Source organism: Typopeltis vanoorti, chromosome 12 (genome assembly GCF_054136105.1).
Source record: "Typopeltis vanoorti isolate ZY-2024b chromosome 12, IOZ_Tvanoo_1.0, whole genome shotgun sequence".
Taxonomy (NCBI): Eukaryota; Metazoa; Arthropoda; class Arachnida; order Uropygi; family Thelyphonidae; genus Typopeltis; species Typopeltis vanoorti.
In genome coordinates, this window is record NC_143560.1 from 28,189,385 (window position 1) to 28,209,173 (window position 19,789).

Genomic DNA, 19,789 nt, shown 5'->3' on the forward strand with positions numbered 1-19,789 from the left:
CTGATCTACCAGGCCTGTAAAAACATCCCACTATGTATTTGTTACATTCCACCTCACATCAGATGGCTTCAAACTCACTGCCATATAAAAAAACTATTACTAGTATTACAATCATAGGTCTCAACACTAACTGGATTCAAATCAAATACTGTATATATATATATAAATGAAAAATACTGTACCCCTTTACACTCAATACCAGTTAGTATGCCTGATTCTGATAGCTAGGTCTCACTGATGCCTACAATCTGAGGTACCAACATATTGATGAAAGCAACAAATTCTTCCTCCTTTGTTTCTGATACCCCTAGCATTTTTGCACAGACATAAGCTACCTGTATGTTCCTTTCTAGTTCCTTATATATTCAGACATCACACTTTTGATGGATCCAAAATAGATGAACACAAAGTCAAAATTGTTCTCTCCTTGTAATCATTTCCGTGATAATGCCCATTCCTGTCATTAGCACAGTTACTTAACATTATATTAAAGATTATAAAAAGAGAGTATTATATTAAAGAGTATCAGGTATTTGTGCACATGCTTAAGATTAATGTGGCCTGTATGAAGATGAAGAGGGGTGGGAAAATTTTCTTCCAGGTGAAGATTATGGTAGGCACATGATATTGAGGAATTCTGTTTAATTGTTAGTTCAAAGAATGATTCCCCTCCAAAGCTGGTTTGATCGTAATTGAAAAGGAAGGAGATTCAGACATATTTGTCTTTATTTTCTGCAGCACAGAAAATGATTGCTCTTTGCTGTGATTCCAGCTCAGATCATATTGTATTATGCAAGAGACCTCCCATTCCCATGGGAGTTTTGGAAATTATTAATTTCAGATTTTTTTGAAAGTTGTTTTATAGGAATTATTGTTAAAATGATTCCCATAAAATCTTGGGAAATACTCTCTTACTTTTGTAGCACTTGTGCATTGCAAGCTTTAGCTTTATATTTTTGATGATATATTTGAGGAAATTCTGAAATACTGAATTTATAATTATTGTTTTATTACCTTATGCAATATTTATTTAAATCAAAATACTTTATTTAAGAGAGTTATTTCAGTTCATACTGCACTTTGCAAACTGTTTTGGGAGATCAAACTTCAAACTTATCAAACTTATCAAATACAGGAGAATGTATTCTTTGCATAATTGGTATCTTTGCAGAAGTTACTTTGGCATCAAGTACCAAAATTAATCTCTTGGTACTTGATGCCAAAGTAGAGTACTTTTTTCATCAGAATACTTGAGACTACTTTGTGAAGAACACATTCATAAATTTATTTTTTATTCATTAATAAAGCATGATCATTTCCAAAATATTAGCAATATGAAACATGATTTTTATTAAAATGTAATCATAGAAATATTTACTGATTTTTTTTATATATTGATTTTACCCATTTAGCTAAGCTTAGTTATAGACAATCTTCCTGCTCTGGAAGGACACTTTTACTGTGCTTTCACAGCTTTGGGAAAAACTTTAGTGACAAATGCAACTCGTTCTGCCAATGCATTAAATTGTGCTACTCCTCACACGGATTCATTACCACCAATACCACCTGGACAACGTAAGTTTTTGTCTCTTTTGTTATATTATTAAAAGCATTTTATATTGGTAATTACCAATAGAAATTTTTGTGCACATCTAGCACTTGTTAAACAAATTCCTGTGTAATTTGTTTCGACGTGTGATGTAAAAAAAAAAATTGTTATTAATCATCTACAGTATTTGAGTTCTAAAATAACCCTATATTAATTTTTTTCAAAGATTTTCTAATACAAATTAGTCTTCATATTCATTGCTAACTGTTATTCACACAATTCCTGCTATATCTGTTAATATTACTGCTAATTTAGGTAAGAGATGAATGTCATCACTGATGTGAGACCACTATTCCCACTTATTGGAGGCCTGAAGTGACTTGAAAAAGTTCCATGTTTGGCCTCTAGAGCATGGTTTCTGGATTATGTAAAAAAAAAATGAAAAATACAATAAAATTGATTAAAAAAAAAAAAAAAAAAAAATAGAAAAAAATCCCTAGTCCATCCATGATACAAAATGTACTATAGGTGTACAAATAATCTTTTGTGGGTGGCAATAACATAAAAAAAAAATGTCACTCCTTCAAATTTCCTGCCATAGTGCTCATGACTACTTCTGGTAAAGTGATCCTTGCATTCTTATTAACTGTACTCTTACACAACTTCAAGGGGTGAAGGTTTCTCACCCTCTTCATACATGAGATCGCAGTTAATAGTATATTCTGTTTTTTTAATAAAAAGTGGTGGTTCCTGTTTAAGGTGCCGTGTGATCAAAACACCCCTGAAAATGTCTTAAATGTCCCTGAAAAGAGATTGTCTTCCAGATCAAGCATCGAGGCAGAAGACCAATCCATTTCATGATGTTCTAATAAAATATGCAGTGAATGCACTATCTTTTATATTTAACGTTGCTCCAGTATTGTTTTTTTATAGATTTCAAAACTTCTTCCAGTCTGCCTATCATAAGTTTTACCACAAATACATGGACACTTATATATCCCAAAGTAGAAAATTCTGTAGGATGCAAATAGGTTTAGAAGCAGTTTTAATATTGACTTCTTTTAAAAATTGTGCTATATATCTTGGAACTGCCAATGTAGGGTAAGGAAATGGTACCTACCTTTATAATCTATTTTTGCAATCATGTGAGTTGGTTTCTCAGATAAGAGTAATTTATTTAGTAACTTTTGACTAAATTATTTAGGAACTGGTAGAATTGTAGATTAAATTAATTTTTTTTTTTGTTTCATCTTTAATTATTCTTGAAGCTTGGTTCTTTAAGGATGCTGTAATTCCAATTTTTGTTGAGGATGACGAAAGAAACTTGTGTGGAGATTATTTTTCCCATGTGGGTCAGCTTTCCATACATTCCTAATGATACTTCTCTGCCTTCTGTTTTTTATAGAATATCTAAAAACAGTATTGTTATCCTTTTCAATACCTGGAGTCAGTTTTAGGTGACTGTTAAGGAAACCAACAAACCCCTGGTATTTTGGTGTGTGTGTGTTTCCAAGCAATAAAAATGCTATCCATGCATTGCACCATATATGTAGTTTTAAGCTAGCTTGTGACAGAAAATCCTCAAAAAGAATTCTGATGGATTCTTCATTGGAATGTTTGTGAATTTATACATGGAAAAATGTACAAACGAAATAGAAAAGTATAGCTTCCTGAGAAAGCTGTTAGTATATACTTCAAAGCATATAGAAGTTTATTATTTTTACAATAAATGTACAAGTAAATTCTGCAAGTGCTATGGATGGAGGGATTTACTAAAAAAATTATTTTTTTACATTAACCATTTTACTAAATGTAAAAAGATCATTTTGTCTTCATAATATTTCAGACTTTATTCAGGAATGTCTGAGAATAGTTTCACAACTTACACTATCTAATAGATGTGTTTTCAAGTCAAACTCAATAATATAAATTAATGTCAATTAAACATATTAATTCATTGTTTGTATTTTGCTTATTCATCAAATGGCATCATCAGAAACAGAAATACATGGAAACAAAAATTGATATAAAACTGTAGTTATTGGGAAGAAAGCAAATGTAGAATTTCAAATAAATACTGGCTCACTGCAGTCAGTCATCCTTGAAATAATTTGTGTAAGGTACAAAACTTCTTTGCAAGGTATACATTAATTATGGCAACAGATTCTTAGCAACATTTATATTGATTTTGACATATATGTTAACTTACTCTTTGTATTGTCAAGTTTTTATACTCTGTTATTTTAATATATCTACTCTTTTCCATATTCTAGTGAAATTTGAGTTGCAGTTTTTACTGTTCTTCATTTATTCATAAATAGACTGGCAATGGGCAATGGTCTTCTGTCTGTGAATGGCATAAAAAAAATTATTTTGATAAAGTGTGGTTCAAGTTGCTGGAGAGGGAGATGATGATAAATGACATGCAAGTGAAAGTAAGTAGTTCAAAACATGAATATTTTTTGGTAGCAGAAATCAAGTGTTGGTACTGGTGTGCCTTAATCAGCAGTGCAAAGGTTGAAGGGGAATTTCAGTTTAAAGCTGTTAAAAAAAAAAAAAATTTAAAAATTACAAATATGTTGTAAGTTATCAAAGTCCTTAGTAAAAAAATAATTTTCGTTGCACATGTTAGAATAGTGAAAGAGGTGAATAGAGATGAGGGTATGGCTGCATTGCACTCATTCTCTGTTGTGTTTTCACTTCATCTGAGCATTATCAGCTTAAGGATAAAATTGAGGTAAAGTAAATGTCAGTAGTTTACCTGCCATAGGCATACTAGTGCAATGAAAAACCTCCAGCAAATTTTATACAGAAGTGTAGAGGCCGTCTCATCTCCACTAAGAGAAGCTTAGAAAATGATTTTGGTAGAATCAATCAGGCTTTGTTTGAGTCTCAAGTTTGCATCTAGAGTTTGTTCAGTGTTTTTTCAAAATTCTGTTACATATTTTTAATGTTATATCCTTTCATTTTTATCCCGTTTAGTTCAAGGTGATGGGTAGGTCTTGTGTCTTGGACTGATTTGAAGACAAACCAAACAAATAACAAGATCAATAAGGCTTTTATTCCATGCATTTTCTCCACATGAATATATGGATTTTTATGTTGGAAATGGATGTTAGTATGCCATCTGTATCCCAACTAGAAATATAGTAAGTGCTTAGTGTTATAAGCTCTGCCCTTTTCTTCAAATTTTTCCTGCATGTTGGGCATTCATTTACAGTTTAGATCTCTAACAAGATCCAGCTTTTTAATTTTGACTGTTCTCTAACTCAGAATGGTCCCTTTACTTCTTCCCTGTTAGAACCTTTTGTGGAGCTTTAGGCATAAACATTTCCTAGTGCACATGTTGTTTACCTCCAATAACTTTGTCCATTTCTACTCAAGAACTACTTCTTGCCTGTACAACGATGGACATTTTATAAATCTTACTGCAACAACCTTAGAATACTCCTCTTGCATTTAATGTAGTGCACTGAAACCCTCTAAAAATGCTTGATGCTCTCCAAAAGTAAATCAAGTTAATTGATGATCCCTTTCTCTCTCTCTCTCTCTCTCTCTCCAGATACTTTAGATATGTTCATGGACATTGTTCTGCTGAACTTTTTATTATTATTGCTCTGCTTTCCTTTAAGCCTGTAAACAACTATTGGTCAACATCCTTTCATTGCCCATCATCCAACCAGCTTCTAAAGACTAATGATAATGATAAGCTGGTTGCCCATCATCCAACCAGCTTCTCACAATCATCAGTCTTTAGAATAGTCTTGCAGTGTTTTCCACTGACAAAGATCTATAGTTGTTCATGGACTGAATCAGCAGGTTCAGATATGATACCATTTTGTTGCAAGTTAGGTTCTATAACATTTTTGAGTGTATGGTTTTTATTTAAAAAAAAAAATCATAAAACATGTCTCATTATCTAGTTTCTTTGTTCTGAAATTTGCTGCAGCACTACTTAAAAATAAGTATTTCTGATTTAGGGAAAACTATCCATTTGTTTGCTGCTGATGCAGAACTGGAAAAAGCAATACTAATCAAGGTGATGAGATTCTGAAAGATAACTTAAAATAAACTGACAGTATGGATAGAGCAAATAATGCTTGCCATTTTAATGAGGTAGATTTTAAGATTATTATTATTATCATTCAGAATCTCCATGGGAGTCACAAGACTCATTGTAGGATGTACATACTAGACAACACGGTCTGTCATACACTCCTTGAACTCATTCACCGTTCAAGGTTATGCACATTACAACAAAGAGTACAAACTGCATATGGCATTGACAAAAATTAATGAAGCCTAGGGATTCGGGGGTAATTGTGGACAGAAAGTTGTTCAAAATGCATATTGCAAAAGTGAGTAAAATAGCCTATTGGATTTCTTGGTTGTTGGACTCGCTGACAAGTACAAACAAAGTGATTATTTTTACTGTTTATAAGGCTGTGATATGGCCTGCGGATTGCTGCATAGATCAGGTCATATGGATTCCTTGAGAATGAGGACATGGTACAGATGAGCCGCAAGCAAATGATCATGATAGTGATGAATCTGTGAAATGCTCCCTATGAGAATAGATTGAATTGTTGTAACTTACGAAGTTTAGTTGATAAATAGAAAAGAGGGAATGTGATAGATGTCATTTAAGGGAGGTTTATATAGGTTTGATGCAGAAACTCAAGGGTTCACTTATACGATGAAAGCTAGATAACTAAAAGAAGACCTCTACATGACCTTAAGGAATGCAGAGAATTGACCAGGACTTCTGACTTAATGTCTGACCTTCTCCTGCTTATGGTGCAGCCTGTTAGTAGGTATCTGTCATAGTACTGAATAAATGAAGATAGGCTAGAAGTTTGGGATTTGGCCAGCCAAGTTGTATTCTGTATTGGCTTAAACCAAAAGATAGTATAACGAGATGAAATATTGTCAGCTGTGTCAATGTCTGTTTAAACAAGGTCCACACTGTTTTCATTAGGCCAAACAGCGGGAACAAACTGATATTCAATCTCAGCATAACTGAAGATAATCATCATCATCACCATAAGAAGTATCATCAGAAAAGAAGCAGAAATAGAAGTAGAATAAGAGAAATGCCACATGTACACAATTGACATTGCTGAAACAAAGACGGCAAAAATAGGCGAGATTCTTCTAAATAAAAACTACAGGATATTGCTGTAATAGGTTTCACGGTATGATAAGAACACAGATGGTTAAGAAAATAACTATTTATTAACTTAAAAGCTAATATTTCGCTGGTATTATATCCAGCATCTTCAGAGCACACAACACAAAGTTTGTTACAAATGCAAGATAACCACAATCCGGTGTAACGGTGGGGCTAGTATAAGTGATTGCAGCGTGCAACACAAGACTAAAGTCCTAATATGGCACCATCTAGGTTAAAAAAAAAAAAAAAAATTCAAGTTTTGAAATAGTAGTCCAAATGATAGTCTTAGAAAGTTTGAAAAAATATAAATTAAAAAATAAAAGTAATAAATATTAATTTGGTCTTAGGATGACTGTCTCCCAAATCTTTGGTAGATTTATACAGCCATACTTGTTAAGGTTTGGAGTATGTTTTAAGGCTTCTGTTGATTCCAGGAACAACCTCTCTGACTTGTAGAAGCTTCTGTGCATTACTTTTGTTTCTTTCCAATTGATCCTGTGTGCAGGGGTATCCAAAGCATGGTCTGCCAGACCCGACTTACCATAGCGAAAGTGTCGGATATATTTTTTGTGTTCACTGAGGTGGATGTCTACATTTCTTCCTGTCTGTCCATAGTAGGCTTGATGGCAAGAACAGGGCACTTCATAGACACCTAGATGTGATAAAGGAGTGCATTTGTCCTTAGGTGAACGGATGAGAGTTGCTAATTTTATATAAGGTTTAAATACTGTGCGTAGTTGGTGTTTGTTAAGCACCGTAGATATCTTTTCATATGTGCCTTTAATGTATGGGATGGTGATGGTTTTGTTGTAGTCTTCTGTGGTAGATAGAGGGGATTTATGGGTAGCATTTAGTATGTTATCTATTTTATGGGAATTATAACCATTGATTAAGAAGGTTTGACGTAGGTGAGAAAGTTCAGCAGTGAGAGCAATGTTATTGGAACAGATTACTCTAGCTCTATGGGTTAGTGTTTTTAAGATACCATATTGTTGAGAAGAGTGATGGTGTGATTGTTTATGTATCTCCCTGTATGTGTGGGTTTTCTATAAACCAAAAATGATAAGGAACCTTCTGGAAGATGTGTGATCAGTGTGTCCGAGAAGGGCAGGCAGTCATTGGCTTCTGGTTCCATTGTAAAGTGGATTTTAGGGTGCTGGCTATTTAGATGCACTAAAAATGTATTCAATGTGTCTGGGCCATGTGGCCAAATAGCAAACACATCATCAACATAGCGTAGCCAGAGACTAGGTTTGAGAGTGGCTGTGTTGATAGCTAATTTTTCCAGATGTTCTATGCAGAAGTTGGCTAAGGGGATAGAAAGGGGTGAACCCATAGCTGTCCCATCTAATTGTTTGTGTATTTTCCCTTTCCATGTAAAATAACCTGCCTGTACTGTGAATTTAAATAGCTGAAATATATCTGGGGGAAATTGTGAATTTAATCACAATTAAATTCAAAATTTAGTTGTTTCAATCAGTGGTACACAAAACTCACCATTAGGTCTGAACTATTTAAGGTGTGGTTTTCTAAAATACTTTTTAGATGGGTAGAATTTTTAACATAGTCAATGGTTTGTGGCAAACTCTGAAGGAAACATTGATTCTGCCAGAGAGGCATGTGGTGAGGTTGTGTGCAAGGATAAAAAAATCAGAACTCCCTGGTGGACACAGGAAGTTAAAGAGGCAGTGAAGGAAAAGAAGAAAGCATATCAAAAGTTCCTGGCAAATAAGTCAGCTTTTACTCTTACAGAATACAGAGACAAATGTAAGAAATCTAAACAGTGTGTAAAACTAGCTAAACAAAAGTCATGGGAGGACTTTGGCAAGAATATAGAAAATAAATATCAAGAAGGTGGCAAAATATTCTGGAGGTTGTTGAAGAAGCTTAGGAATGGAGGAAAGAGTGCTGTAAAAGGAATTAGAGATGATAAAGGTGAAATGAAAACAGGAGAAAAAGATATCCTTGAAGTATGGAGTAATTACTTTGAAAAACTGCTAAATGAAACAAGCAGTGATGACAGCACAGTGATAAAAAAACACTGACCAGGCATGCAGTCAGGAATACATATCCATACTTGAAGTAGAAAAAGCCATCAAAGGCTTGAAATGTGGAAAGGCAGCAGGAGTAGATGATATTCGACCAGAAATGCTGAAGTATGGTGGTATAAGAGTCTTACAGTGGCTGCACTGCATAGTTCAGAAAGCCTGGACAGAGGGATGAATTCCCGATGATTGGAGTAGAGCTCTCATAGTACCCATATATAAAAAGGGAAATAAAACTCAATGTAAGAATTACAGAGGTATTTCCCTACTGAGTGTTCCTGGCAAGATCTATGCAAGTATACTTGAGAAACGGTTGAGAAGAATTGTGGAAGAAAAGCTTGGTGAAGAACAAGCTGGATTCAGGCCAAATAGAGGCTGTCAGGATCAGATATTCACTTTACGACAAATAGTCGAGAAAGCATGGGAATATAACACAGATCTGTATTTAAGTTGTCGATTTGGAAAAGGCATATGACAAGGTGCCAAGAGAGAAGCTATTCAATACGCTGCAGTTATATAGCAAGTTAGCAGTTAGAATTGAAGGAAGTACAGGAAGATGGTTTAATGTTAAATCTGGTGTGAGACAAGGATGTACATTATCCCCTCTGTTATTCATTATCTATATGGATCACATTATGAAGGAATGTGGTATTAAACCTGATATCAAAATTGGAGATGTTAATGTCAGCTCTTGAAAGCATGGGAATCCGCATTTGCTTTATGCGGATGATGTTATACTTCTAAATAAATCCGCTACAAGTCTGCAAGATTCTCTGACTAAATTGAATAGCTGTTGTAATAGATATGGTATGCAGGTCAGCAATAAAAAGACAAAGACAATGAAAATAGGCAGAATCATTGAAAATGTCAACTGTGTTGTGAATGGAGAACCTGCGGAACAAGTAAAACATTTCAGCTACTTAGGCACGATTTTTACTGAAGATGGTAAATTAAATATAGAAATAGACAACAGAATCAGCAAAGCTGGTATGGTGGGAAGTCAATTGAATAAATTCATATGGAATAAGAAAGAAATTAGTCGGAACACTAAATTAGCTGTATACAAGACTGTGTTCAAACCAATTTTAACTTATGGATCTGAAAGCTGGGTCAGAAGTAAAACACTTGACCAAAGACTAGACACCGCAGATATGAGAGTCCTGAGAAAGATTAGAGGCATGAACAGATGGCATCAATGGCAATATCATATTAAAAATGAGGATATTAGGAAAGAACTTGACATTGTCAGCATCCAGGAATGCGTTAGCAGAGCTAATCTCAGATGGTATGGTCACTTAAATAGAATGGGAGAGGAAAGATTAGCAAAACAAGTGTTCTCTGCCAGGTTGGCAGGAAAACGACCCAGAGGAAGACCAAGTATAGGTGGAATGATATGGTACAAAGTGCCTTAGATGATAGAAATATAATATCTGATAATGTTGGAGTCTTGACAAGTAACAGACTGATTTGGAGGAAAATTGTAGATAGGAAGTTAGTAATGATGTAATTTTTTCATGTAGTACTGTCATATCCTGTACACCCCTTGAGGGTACCTGGCAGGAATTTGATGATGATGATGATGATGAGAATTTTTAACAAAAGAGGGAGAATTGTTTGTTTAAGTGGTTAGTAATTTGGCTAAATGTTTAGCTAGTTTATATGTAGGACTGTTTATGCTATCTACAATAGGACGCAAAGGTGTACCTTGTTTGTGTATTTTAGGAGCACCATATATTCTGGGTGCTTTAACGTGCATGGGTTTGAGTTTTTTGACAATTTCTTTAGGCCAGGAAGTGATTTTGTTCTGTAACTTGCACATCTTATTCTTTTGCGAGTTGGTGGGATCTCGATCTATGATTTGATATGTAGACCGGTCTTGGAGCAGTGCATGCATTTTGCTTTCATATTCTGTTGTATCCATTACTACAGTGGCATTTCCTTTGTCTGATTTGGTTATTGTAATGTGGTTATTATTGCGTAGTTCTTTTAGAGCTATTATTTCTTTACGTGGGATATTATTTTTGGGAGGCTTAGAATGGATAAGGATATTGGCCACGTCTAACCTAATATTATTGGCTATGGCTGGAGGCAAGTGGTAAATCCCACGTTCAACGGAAGCCATTTTTTTGGTTTTAGGCACATCTTTTGGAGTAACGGCAAAATTGTGTCCAAGACTTAATGCACTCGTGGCCTCTTTGGATGAGGTTGTCGATGATAGGTTCACAATGACGCCATCTTGATGAAATTGCAGCTGCTGTGTAACATTGCGTTGCTGGAGGATTTCAAATTTTTTTCCAGTGTCGGTTTTTAACTTTAGCAAAAAATTTAGCAAAAAGCAATCTGTTCCAATGACATTGCTCTCACTGCTGAACTTTCTCACCTACGTCAAACCTTCTTAATCAATGGTTATAATCCCCACAAAATAGATAACATACTAAATGCTACCCATAAATCCCCTCTATCTACCACAGAAGACTACAACAAAACCATCACCATCCCATACATTAAAGGCACATCTGAAAAGATATCTAGGGTGCTTAACAAACACCAACTACGCACAGTATTTAAACCTTATATAAAATTAGCAACTCTCATCCGTTCACCTAAGGACAAATGCACTCCTTTATCACATCCAGGTGTCTATGAAGTGCCCTGTTCTTGCCATCAAGCCTACTATGGACAGACAGGAAGAAATGTGGACATCTGCCTCAGTGAACACTTTTTTTTTTTAAAACCTAGATGACGCCATATTAGGACTTTAGTCTTGTGTTGCACGCTGCAATCACTTATACTAGCCCCACTGTTACACCGGATTGTGGTTATCTTGCATTTGTAACAAACTTGTGTTGTGTGCTCTGAAGATGCTGGATATAATACCAGCGAAATATTAGCTTTTAAGTTAATAAATAGTTATTTTCTTAACCATCTGTGTTCTTATCATACCGTGAAACCTATTACAACATGTCTGACGAACACATAAGCCTATCCACGCTTACAGGATATTGCATTCAGGCAATGATGATCACAGATGAGGAGGGAGTAGCTATTGTATTTAACACTAAATATGAGGATAATTTTCTTGAATGGCAATGCAATTTCAATTTTTTTCAAGTAGAATGATGTGAGCAAACATCAAAATCTGGAATTGGAAAATGACTTATTTGTGCCTATGGTCCCACATTAGTGTTTATCGAGGAAGAAGTGGATGAATTTTTGTCATTAGAAAAGGGAAAAGTTAGCATTGTTGAAGATCTATACAGAATAGGAAATGTTATCACCGGAGATATAGAAATGTTTTGAGAAAATGTGGAGGGGGAAAAAAAGCCAAAAATAATGTTAAACACTTACTGGATTTTGGTTCAGGACATGGACTAGTCATTACTAATACCATCTTCCAACATAAAAATGTGCACAAATTCACATATAGAGATGATACAAGAAATTATCAGAATAAAAATTAATTGCATATTGAAAAGAAAATGTTAAAAAAATCAAGAATGAGCAGCTTTCGGAGGTGAACTATAGACTCAGATCGATGAATATTATTCAAGAAAGCATTAGAGAGATTAAACTCTTAAGAATTAAACTTTGCAGCAGACTCCAGAAAAACACTTATAGTTAGCGAGAGAGAGAGAGATGTGAATTATCTTGAAGGATAGAAAAAAAAACAGAACTCCATGGTGGACTCAGGAAGTTAAAGGCAGTCATGGCAAGAAAAACACCCAGAGAAAACCAAGGTCGTGTTGTATTAATGCATTTAAAAGTGCATTAGATGTGATCTATAACATACTAATCTGGAGGAGTATTGTTGATGGGATGTTATGCAACATCAAGAGTTTACATTATTACTATCATAGAATTTGATATGCAATCTACCTTTGCAATCTCCCCTCCTCCCCAAGTTTATATATCAAGAATCTGATGATGAAATTTTTCACTACATAACTGTTTTGTTTCTCACAGTTACCCATTACATTCACTAAATTAAATTCTGAAAATGAGCATACCGATAAATTTTATCTGATTGTGAAAAATTGGTAAATGTTATAAGTAGCAGCAAAGCCTTGGTAATAAAAAACTCAGTCTTAGGATTACATATGAATACTTTGATATAGAAAAGCCATCATAAACCTGAAATATGAAAAAATAGCAGCAGTTGTTGATATTTTATTGAGATGTTCAAATATGGAGGTATATATGCCAGCCTGGTTAGCCGTATCCCCTCTCCAGCCCAAAAGGCCGTGGGTTCGAATCCCACCATGGGCATGGATCTTTGTGATTGTCTGTGGAAATACCAGTGGTGGTGGTGGGCAGTAGATGGTGTTGGTGGATTGAGTGGTGGGGGACAGAGAGATGTAGAGTGGGTGTCCTCCCTTACTTATCAGAATATTATGACTTTGTATTTAAGTTTTTTTAGATCCAGAAAGGCATATGATAGGTGCCAAGGGAAAAGGTTCAATTTTTAAAAAAAAAATTTTTTTTTAACAGTTTATATCATTTATACGGTGTAAATAAGCATCAGTCAAAACAGTATACAGTTGACTTGCTCTCATAACAGATGAAATATCTGTCTATGCTAAAAGAAATTCATGATAGTTTCCACTATAACAAACTAGTTTTGTTATAGTGGAAACTGTAACACCTGGTTGGCCGAGTGGTTAGAGTACCTGCTCTCCAACCAGCAGGCTGCAGGTGTGAATCCTGCCATGAGTATGGATGTTGTCATTATAAATAAAATACAGGTAACCCTCGTATAACGCGGTACTTATACAATTCGGTTTCGATATAACGCGGTCTACAATTTCTAGTAACCCTTTATTTATTTTATTTTTTATTTTTATTTTTCATATTTTTCACTGCGGGACTTAAAAAAATCAAATTTTATCTTCATTAAATTTGTGTCTGCTCATATCGCGCAAGTAGTTATAAGTATAGAATTTAGTTTTATTGTATCACTGAATAAGGTACTGTACAGAGAGCTTTTGCAGTCTGTGTCATTCTCAACAAATAGTACAATTAGAGATGGAATAAAAACGGCGCTAACTAATAAATCACATGTCCCCCTCACAGAAACTATGCTGCATAGACTTAAGCAAAACCATGTATTGCACCGAAACATGTTATCTAACTAAAAACTATTGTCTAATTTTTCAATTATGAAATAAGTGTTTTTTTATTGCATTTGAAATTCTCGATGTCATTATGACAGATCACAAAGGCTAACTTGAAATAAAAGACTACCAAGAATTGGAACATGCCGTATAATGAATGTATGAGTTCACCTGCCACTTCAAACGCAAACAAGAAGCCATAAAATATCAGTATCATTCCATCGGAACTATAAGTGACACCCTGTTGTGAATGTGTTAAAACTAATAGTGAATGTTATGACAGTTTCAGATGTTATGGAATTCGATTGAAGAGAATTAGCATTTCAACTCAACACTTGTCAGTTGCTTTTGTCTTTGGGTCGCACGATCTTTTGTTAATACCGCACCAATCATATGCACATCTTTATAGCTGCTGTCTCGTGTAAAACAAAATTCAGCTTGTACGTATTATAACAAAAAAAACTTGAATAATTTATAAGCATATAAAAGGATATCACCTGTAAATTGTTGACGTGCCAGCAAAATTCTCAGACCAGGAGTTGTTGCAAGGACTCTGAATTTAAATGAATCAACAATTCGAACAATCAAACAAAATGAACATAAAATCCGAGAAAGTGTTATTGCTGGGTCAATGGTAAGTGCAAAGCTTGTTGCTCGTGTTCACAATATTCTAATAGAAAAAATGGAGAAATCTCTAATGAATTGGATAGAAGATTGCACTCAAAAGAAAATTCCTTTGGATGGACACCTTATTAAGCAAAAAGCTCTCAAAGTTTATAAACATTTAAAAGAACTTGATCAAGATTCTTCAGAAGAAATCTCTTAGCATGAATTTTCTGCCAGTAAGGGTTGGTTCAAAAACTTTAAAAAGCGGTTTTCTTTGTATAATCTTAAAATCCAGGGAGAATCAGCATCAGCAGATGTCGAAGCTGCCTGGAAATACCCAGCAGAACTTTTAAAAATCATTAAAGAAGGTGGTGACAGTGCAGACCAGGTGTTCAATGCGGATGAATCTGCGTTATATTGGGAAAAAAATGCCAAAACGCACCTATATTTCAAAAAATGAAAGATCAGCTCCTGGATTCAAAGTTTCCAAAAATAGAATTACTCTACTGTTTTGTAGTAATGCATCAGATGATTACATGACAAAACCAATGTTTATTAACCGATCTGCAAATCCTCGTGTGATGAAAGGGCTCGACAAGTCCATCCTACCTGTTTATTGGCTAGCCAACAAAAAAAGGCATGGGTTACAGCTAGCATGTTTGAAAATTGGTTTTTCAAGTGTTTTGTACCCGATATAGAAAGTTACACAAAGAAAAAGAATATGGACTTCAAAATTCTACTAATGCTAGATGACGCACCAGGCCACCCAACAAAGCCATCCGAATATTAAAATAACTTTTTTGCTGCCTAATACTACTTCACTTATTCAACCACTCGACCAACGAATAATATCAACATTTAAGTCATATTATATTTGGCGAACATTTCAATTAATTTTGGAAAAATGGAATCTAATTCAAACATGACACTGCCTCAAGCATGGAAAGAGTTTTCAATATTGAATTGTGTAAAAATTATTTCTCTGTCCATTAAGGAATTACAACTATCTATGCTGAATGCTTGCTGGAAAAAAATATGGCCTGAATGGAACAAAATTTTGTACCTCCAGTGGATGCCGAGCTACGACATATAATAAACATCGCACACATTTTTGGTGGAGAGGGCTTTTGTGATATGGTTGAAAACGAAATTAGTGAATTAATTGATGGAGGAACAGATTTAAATGAGAAGCAACTGGTACAATTAATAGATGGCAAGGAAAGTTCTGCCAAAGATTCTGATTATGATGAATCCGTTAAAGAATTCAGTTTAAAGAAATTAGCAGAAGGATTGGACTTGGCAAGAAAGTTAGGAAGTTATTTTACGGATAATGATCCCTGAATAGAGCACTCGAGGAAAATTCACGAGACAATTGGATATTTGTTTAGCGCCATATTATGAACTTAATAAAAAATTGCAACATAGTGGAAAGCAAAGTCTTATTACTGACTTCTTGATGACTAAACCAGCCGAGGTATGCAATGAGAATTATACAAATGATGTCCAAGAGATTTCAAGTGGTGACGACCTCCGGCCACTTAAAGAACATCTATGAAATGTTATTTCTGAAGACAGTGATGACAATTTTAAAATATGCACTTTATTTTATTGTCTAAAACGTTTACGCATTATGTGCAATGAAATTTATGTACAATTTGTAATTTTTATAATTTTATACTACGTATTTGTCATAGTTTGTTTTTTTAACTTACATGAATTACCTGAATTAAATAAAAATATTGTTTTTGTTGGATATGTCATTGTTGTTTATATAATTAAAAAAAAACGATTTTGGAACCTAACCCTACTTTTTCTATGTGATCTATGTCTCGTATCTCGTATAACGCTATTTATATAATGCGGCATTTCTATGGAACCTAACATCTGCGTTATACAAGGGTTATATTATCATCTTGCCCCCCCCCCCCCCAATGCTTTTAGAGTATTTGAGGGCTAGGGGTGATTCCTTCCTATTTTTCCACCTCACGCAGTGGGAGTCTACTTTCTCTCTCAAGTACCCACCCCCAGTTAAAAATGGTGAAGACAAATCAGAACTCTATACCACATCGGTCGTCACGCAGGTTACCAAGGACCACACTGGATGTTAGGCTTCCTGGACATCCAGTGACAAATGGGCTACAGGAGAAAGATCCACAGAACTCAAAAGGTATTACTAGGAATAATTGGAGCATGGCTGAAAATTGACAAGTCATGCAGTGCTTCTACTGTTCAAATCCCTCAATTAGGGGATTTCAGAAACGAATGTTTCAAGTTTGGCTTGAACTGCACCCAAATTTGGAAATTTCATTAGAAAGGCTGATGCAGCAGTGCAGCTTCATTATCAAATGCAAGATATTTAGTGAACTTGAGCTTGAAAACTGAAAGCTCAAGCTGTAAAAGGAGACTATTCACCCTGAACTGACCAAGAATATGAATGGAACAGAACCAGATTCCAATGTGCAGAATGCTGAAAATGTAGAAAATATACAAATAGTAGAAAGGAACAAGAAATCGGCTCAAGAATTATCGAGCAAGTGACAATCTGGAATGATTTAGGCTTCCATTCTTGAGGTAAGTACCTCAACAAAAACTGAAGGAACTTCTACAAGAAGCTAATAAAGCAGCAAGGGCTATTCCTACTGGAACTATTGGACAAACGAATCAACTTATGTACTCAGTAGCCTACATAGTAACATCTGAATTAGACTGTGAAAGCAGTAAGACTGTTTGAATTTAAGAATAAAATTCTTAAACTCAAAGCAGACATTGAGCAATTTGAAAAACCTTAAGGAAAAGAAGCTGAAAAATACGAAAACCCGAAATAGCCTCATAAAGAGATATAATATTGGAACACTACCTATTGATGGAGTATTAGAGGAACTGAAGCAAAAAATAGTTGCAGTTGCAGCTAAAATAAGAAGATACAGTGCACGCATTGAACAGCACAATCGAAATTCGATGTTTCATGCAAATCAGCACCAATTTTACAAGAAAATTGATTGCTGCAGGAATGATAATCTTAAAGAAAATATAAATACTACAGACAAAGAAAACACACTTAAATTTTGGCAAAACCTACAAGACAACCATGAGAGGCACAATAATAAGGCATAGTGGATTGAACAAATTACAAACTAATCTCAAGAATGAAAAATGGACCAACTGAAATGGTTCAAAAGCAAGCTAAAAGGATAAAAAATTGGTCAACACCCAGGAAGGATGAACGAATTACATGGCTACTGGTTGAAATACCTGACAGGCTTACACAAAAGATTTGCTAACCAATTTAACGATGTTTTAGAAGGACAAAACAAAGAAAAAAAGAAGAGTAGCTCATAGCAGGCAAAACGTTTTTGATCATAAAGGTCCAAAGCCAGAAAACTTCCAACCAATAACTTGCCTGCCAACAACTATTAAGCTACTCACAAGCATACTAGCTGACAAAATGTACAGCTATCTTAAAACAAATTCTGTTCTTCTAATTGAACAAAAAGGGTAGCAGCAAAATTCAAGAGGCACAAAAGACCATATACTGAGATAGGAGTGTTGGTAGCTTGCTCCACCTTTGCAAGGAGTGTCCTGGTGTTGTACCACCTTACCCCAGTCCTGAAGATACTTTCAGGCGCAAACGTTGTTTGCTCACACTTGGATAAAGGATTAAACTAAATTTATTATACTCTAACCAAGAGAAAAATAAACTTTCAAAAGACCAATTCTGATTGACAAAATGATTCTGAAAAAATTGCAAACGTAGAAAAACCAGCCTTCATATGGCTTGGATAGATTATAAAAAAGTGTTTGATTTAGTACCTCATAGTTGAATTTTAAAATGCACAGAACTACTCGGTATTAGCGAAAACATACAAAAATTTTGCAAACCAGCATGAAAAATTGGAAAACAACATTGGTTCTGAATAAAGAAGAAATTGAGGAGGTAAACATAAAAAGGGGTATCTGTCAAGGAGACTCGTTATCTCCTTTATTATTTATCTTGTTGTTGATCCCCTTAACTAGAATTTTAAATAACTGTTCATGGTTATCAAACTGCACAAAAAAGTGCAAAGATATCTCACCTTTTATACATGGATGATCTGAAACTGTACTCAAAATCAGAGAATCAACTTGGATCGTTACTTAATACTGTGCACATTATTCAGTCAAGATATATCAGTGGATTTTGGCTTAAACAAATGCACAATTGCTGGAATAACAAGTGGAAAGTTTGAAGATCTGAACGAAATCGAGCTGCTCAATTGGGAAAAAATCAAGGCAATAAAATTCGAGGATAGCTACAAGTATCTGGGAATTTTAGAAGCATCAGAAATTCTGCACAATAAGATCACAGAAAAAACTAGAGCAGAATACATCAGGTGACTAAGAAAACTTCTTAAGTCAATGCTTAATGCTGGAAATTTAATAAAAGCAATTAACACCTGGACTATACTGTTCTGAGATATTCAGCAGGCATTGTTGAATGGACCCAGCTAGAGGTGGAGAATTTAGACCAAAAAACTCAAATTAATGATAATGCATCATGCCCCCAATCCTCAGTTACATTGATAGGCTCTACCTATCATACAAAAAAGGAGGCAGAGGATTATTACAAGTAAAGCAAATTGTTGAAAGAAAAATGAAATCTGAATGATTATTTGCCGCAAACAAGAGAAAAATTTCTAATTGGGGTAAGAAATGGGGGTTTATTTAAACCCATGGAGACACAATTGGAGTATAAGACCAACTAAGTAAAAGTGAGAACTGAAAGAGATGGAAAAATAAGGCATTGCATGGAAAATACCTTCACAGCATAGAGGATAGTGCTGACTGCAACTTGACCTGGCAATGGTGGTTGAGAAATGGAGCACTAAAGAAGGAAAGAAACAGAATTGGTAATTTTTACAGCTCAAGAACAGGCCTTTAAAACCAATGTTATGATGGCACAAATACAAAAAAAATTCAAGATGACAGTAAATGCAGATTGTGAAAAGTGAAGGAAGAAACAGTAGACCACATTATAAGCAAAATCGCCCAAATTGAGTACTGTAAAAGGCACAATAATGTAGTTAAGATAATTCACTGGCATTTATGTAAAAATTACGGGTTTAAATTAAAGACAAACATAAGATTGATCAAAACATGATTGAGAATGAAAAAGTTAAAATACTCTGGGATTTCAAAATCCAGATTGACAAAAGCTTGGAATGTAATACACCCGATATGTTATCACTTTTTTCAGTGGTTGAAAAAAGTGATAACAAGGGTGTTCAGTTTATTGAAATATTAGTACCAGGAAATAGCTGAATTGACG

The 19,789-nt window shown here is 34.7% G+C and overlaps 1 protein-coding gene across 1 annotated transcript in view; it reads left to right on the forward strand.

The window, feature by feature from the left end:
• Positions 1-19,789, forward strand: part of LOC150100648 (plexin-A4-like) — a 707,214-nt gene that overhangs the window by 252,014 nt on the left and 435,411 nt on the right. Inside the window, 1 exon segment of the mRNA XM_090401991.1 lies at positions 1,413-1,575. Within this exon segment, the coding sequence (XP_090258117.1) occupies positions 1,413-1,575 (163 nt within the window).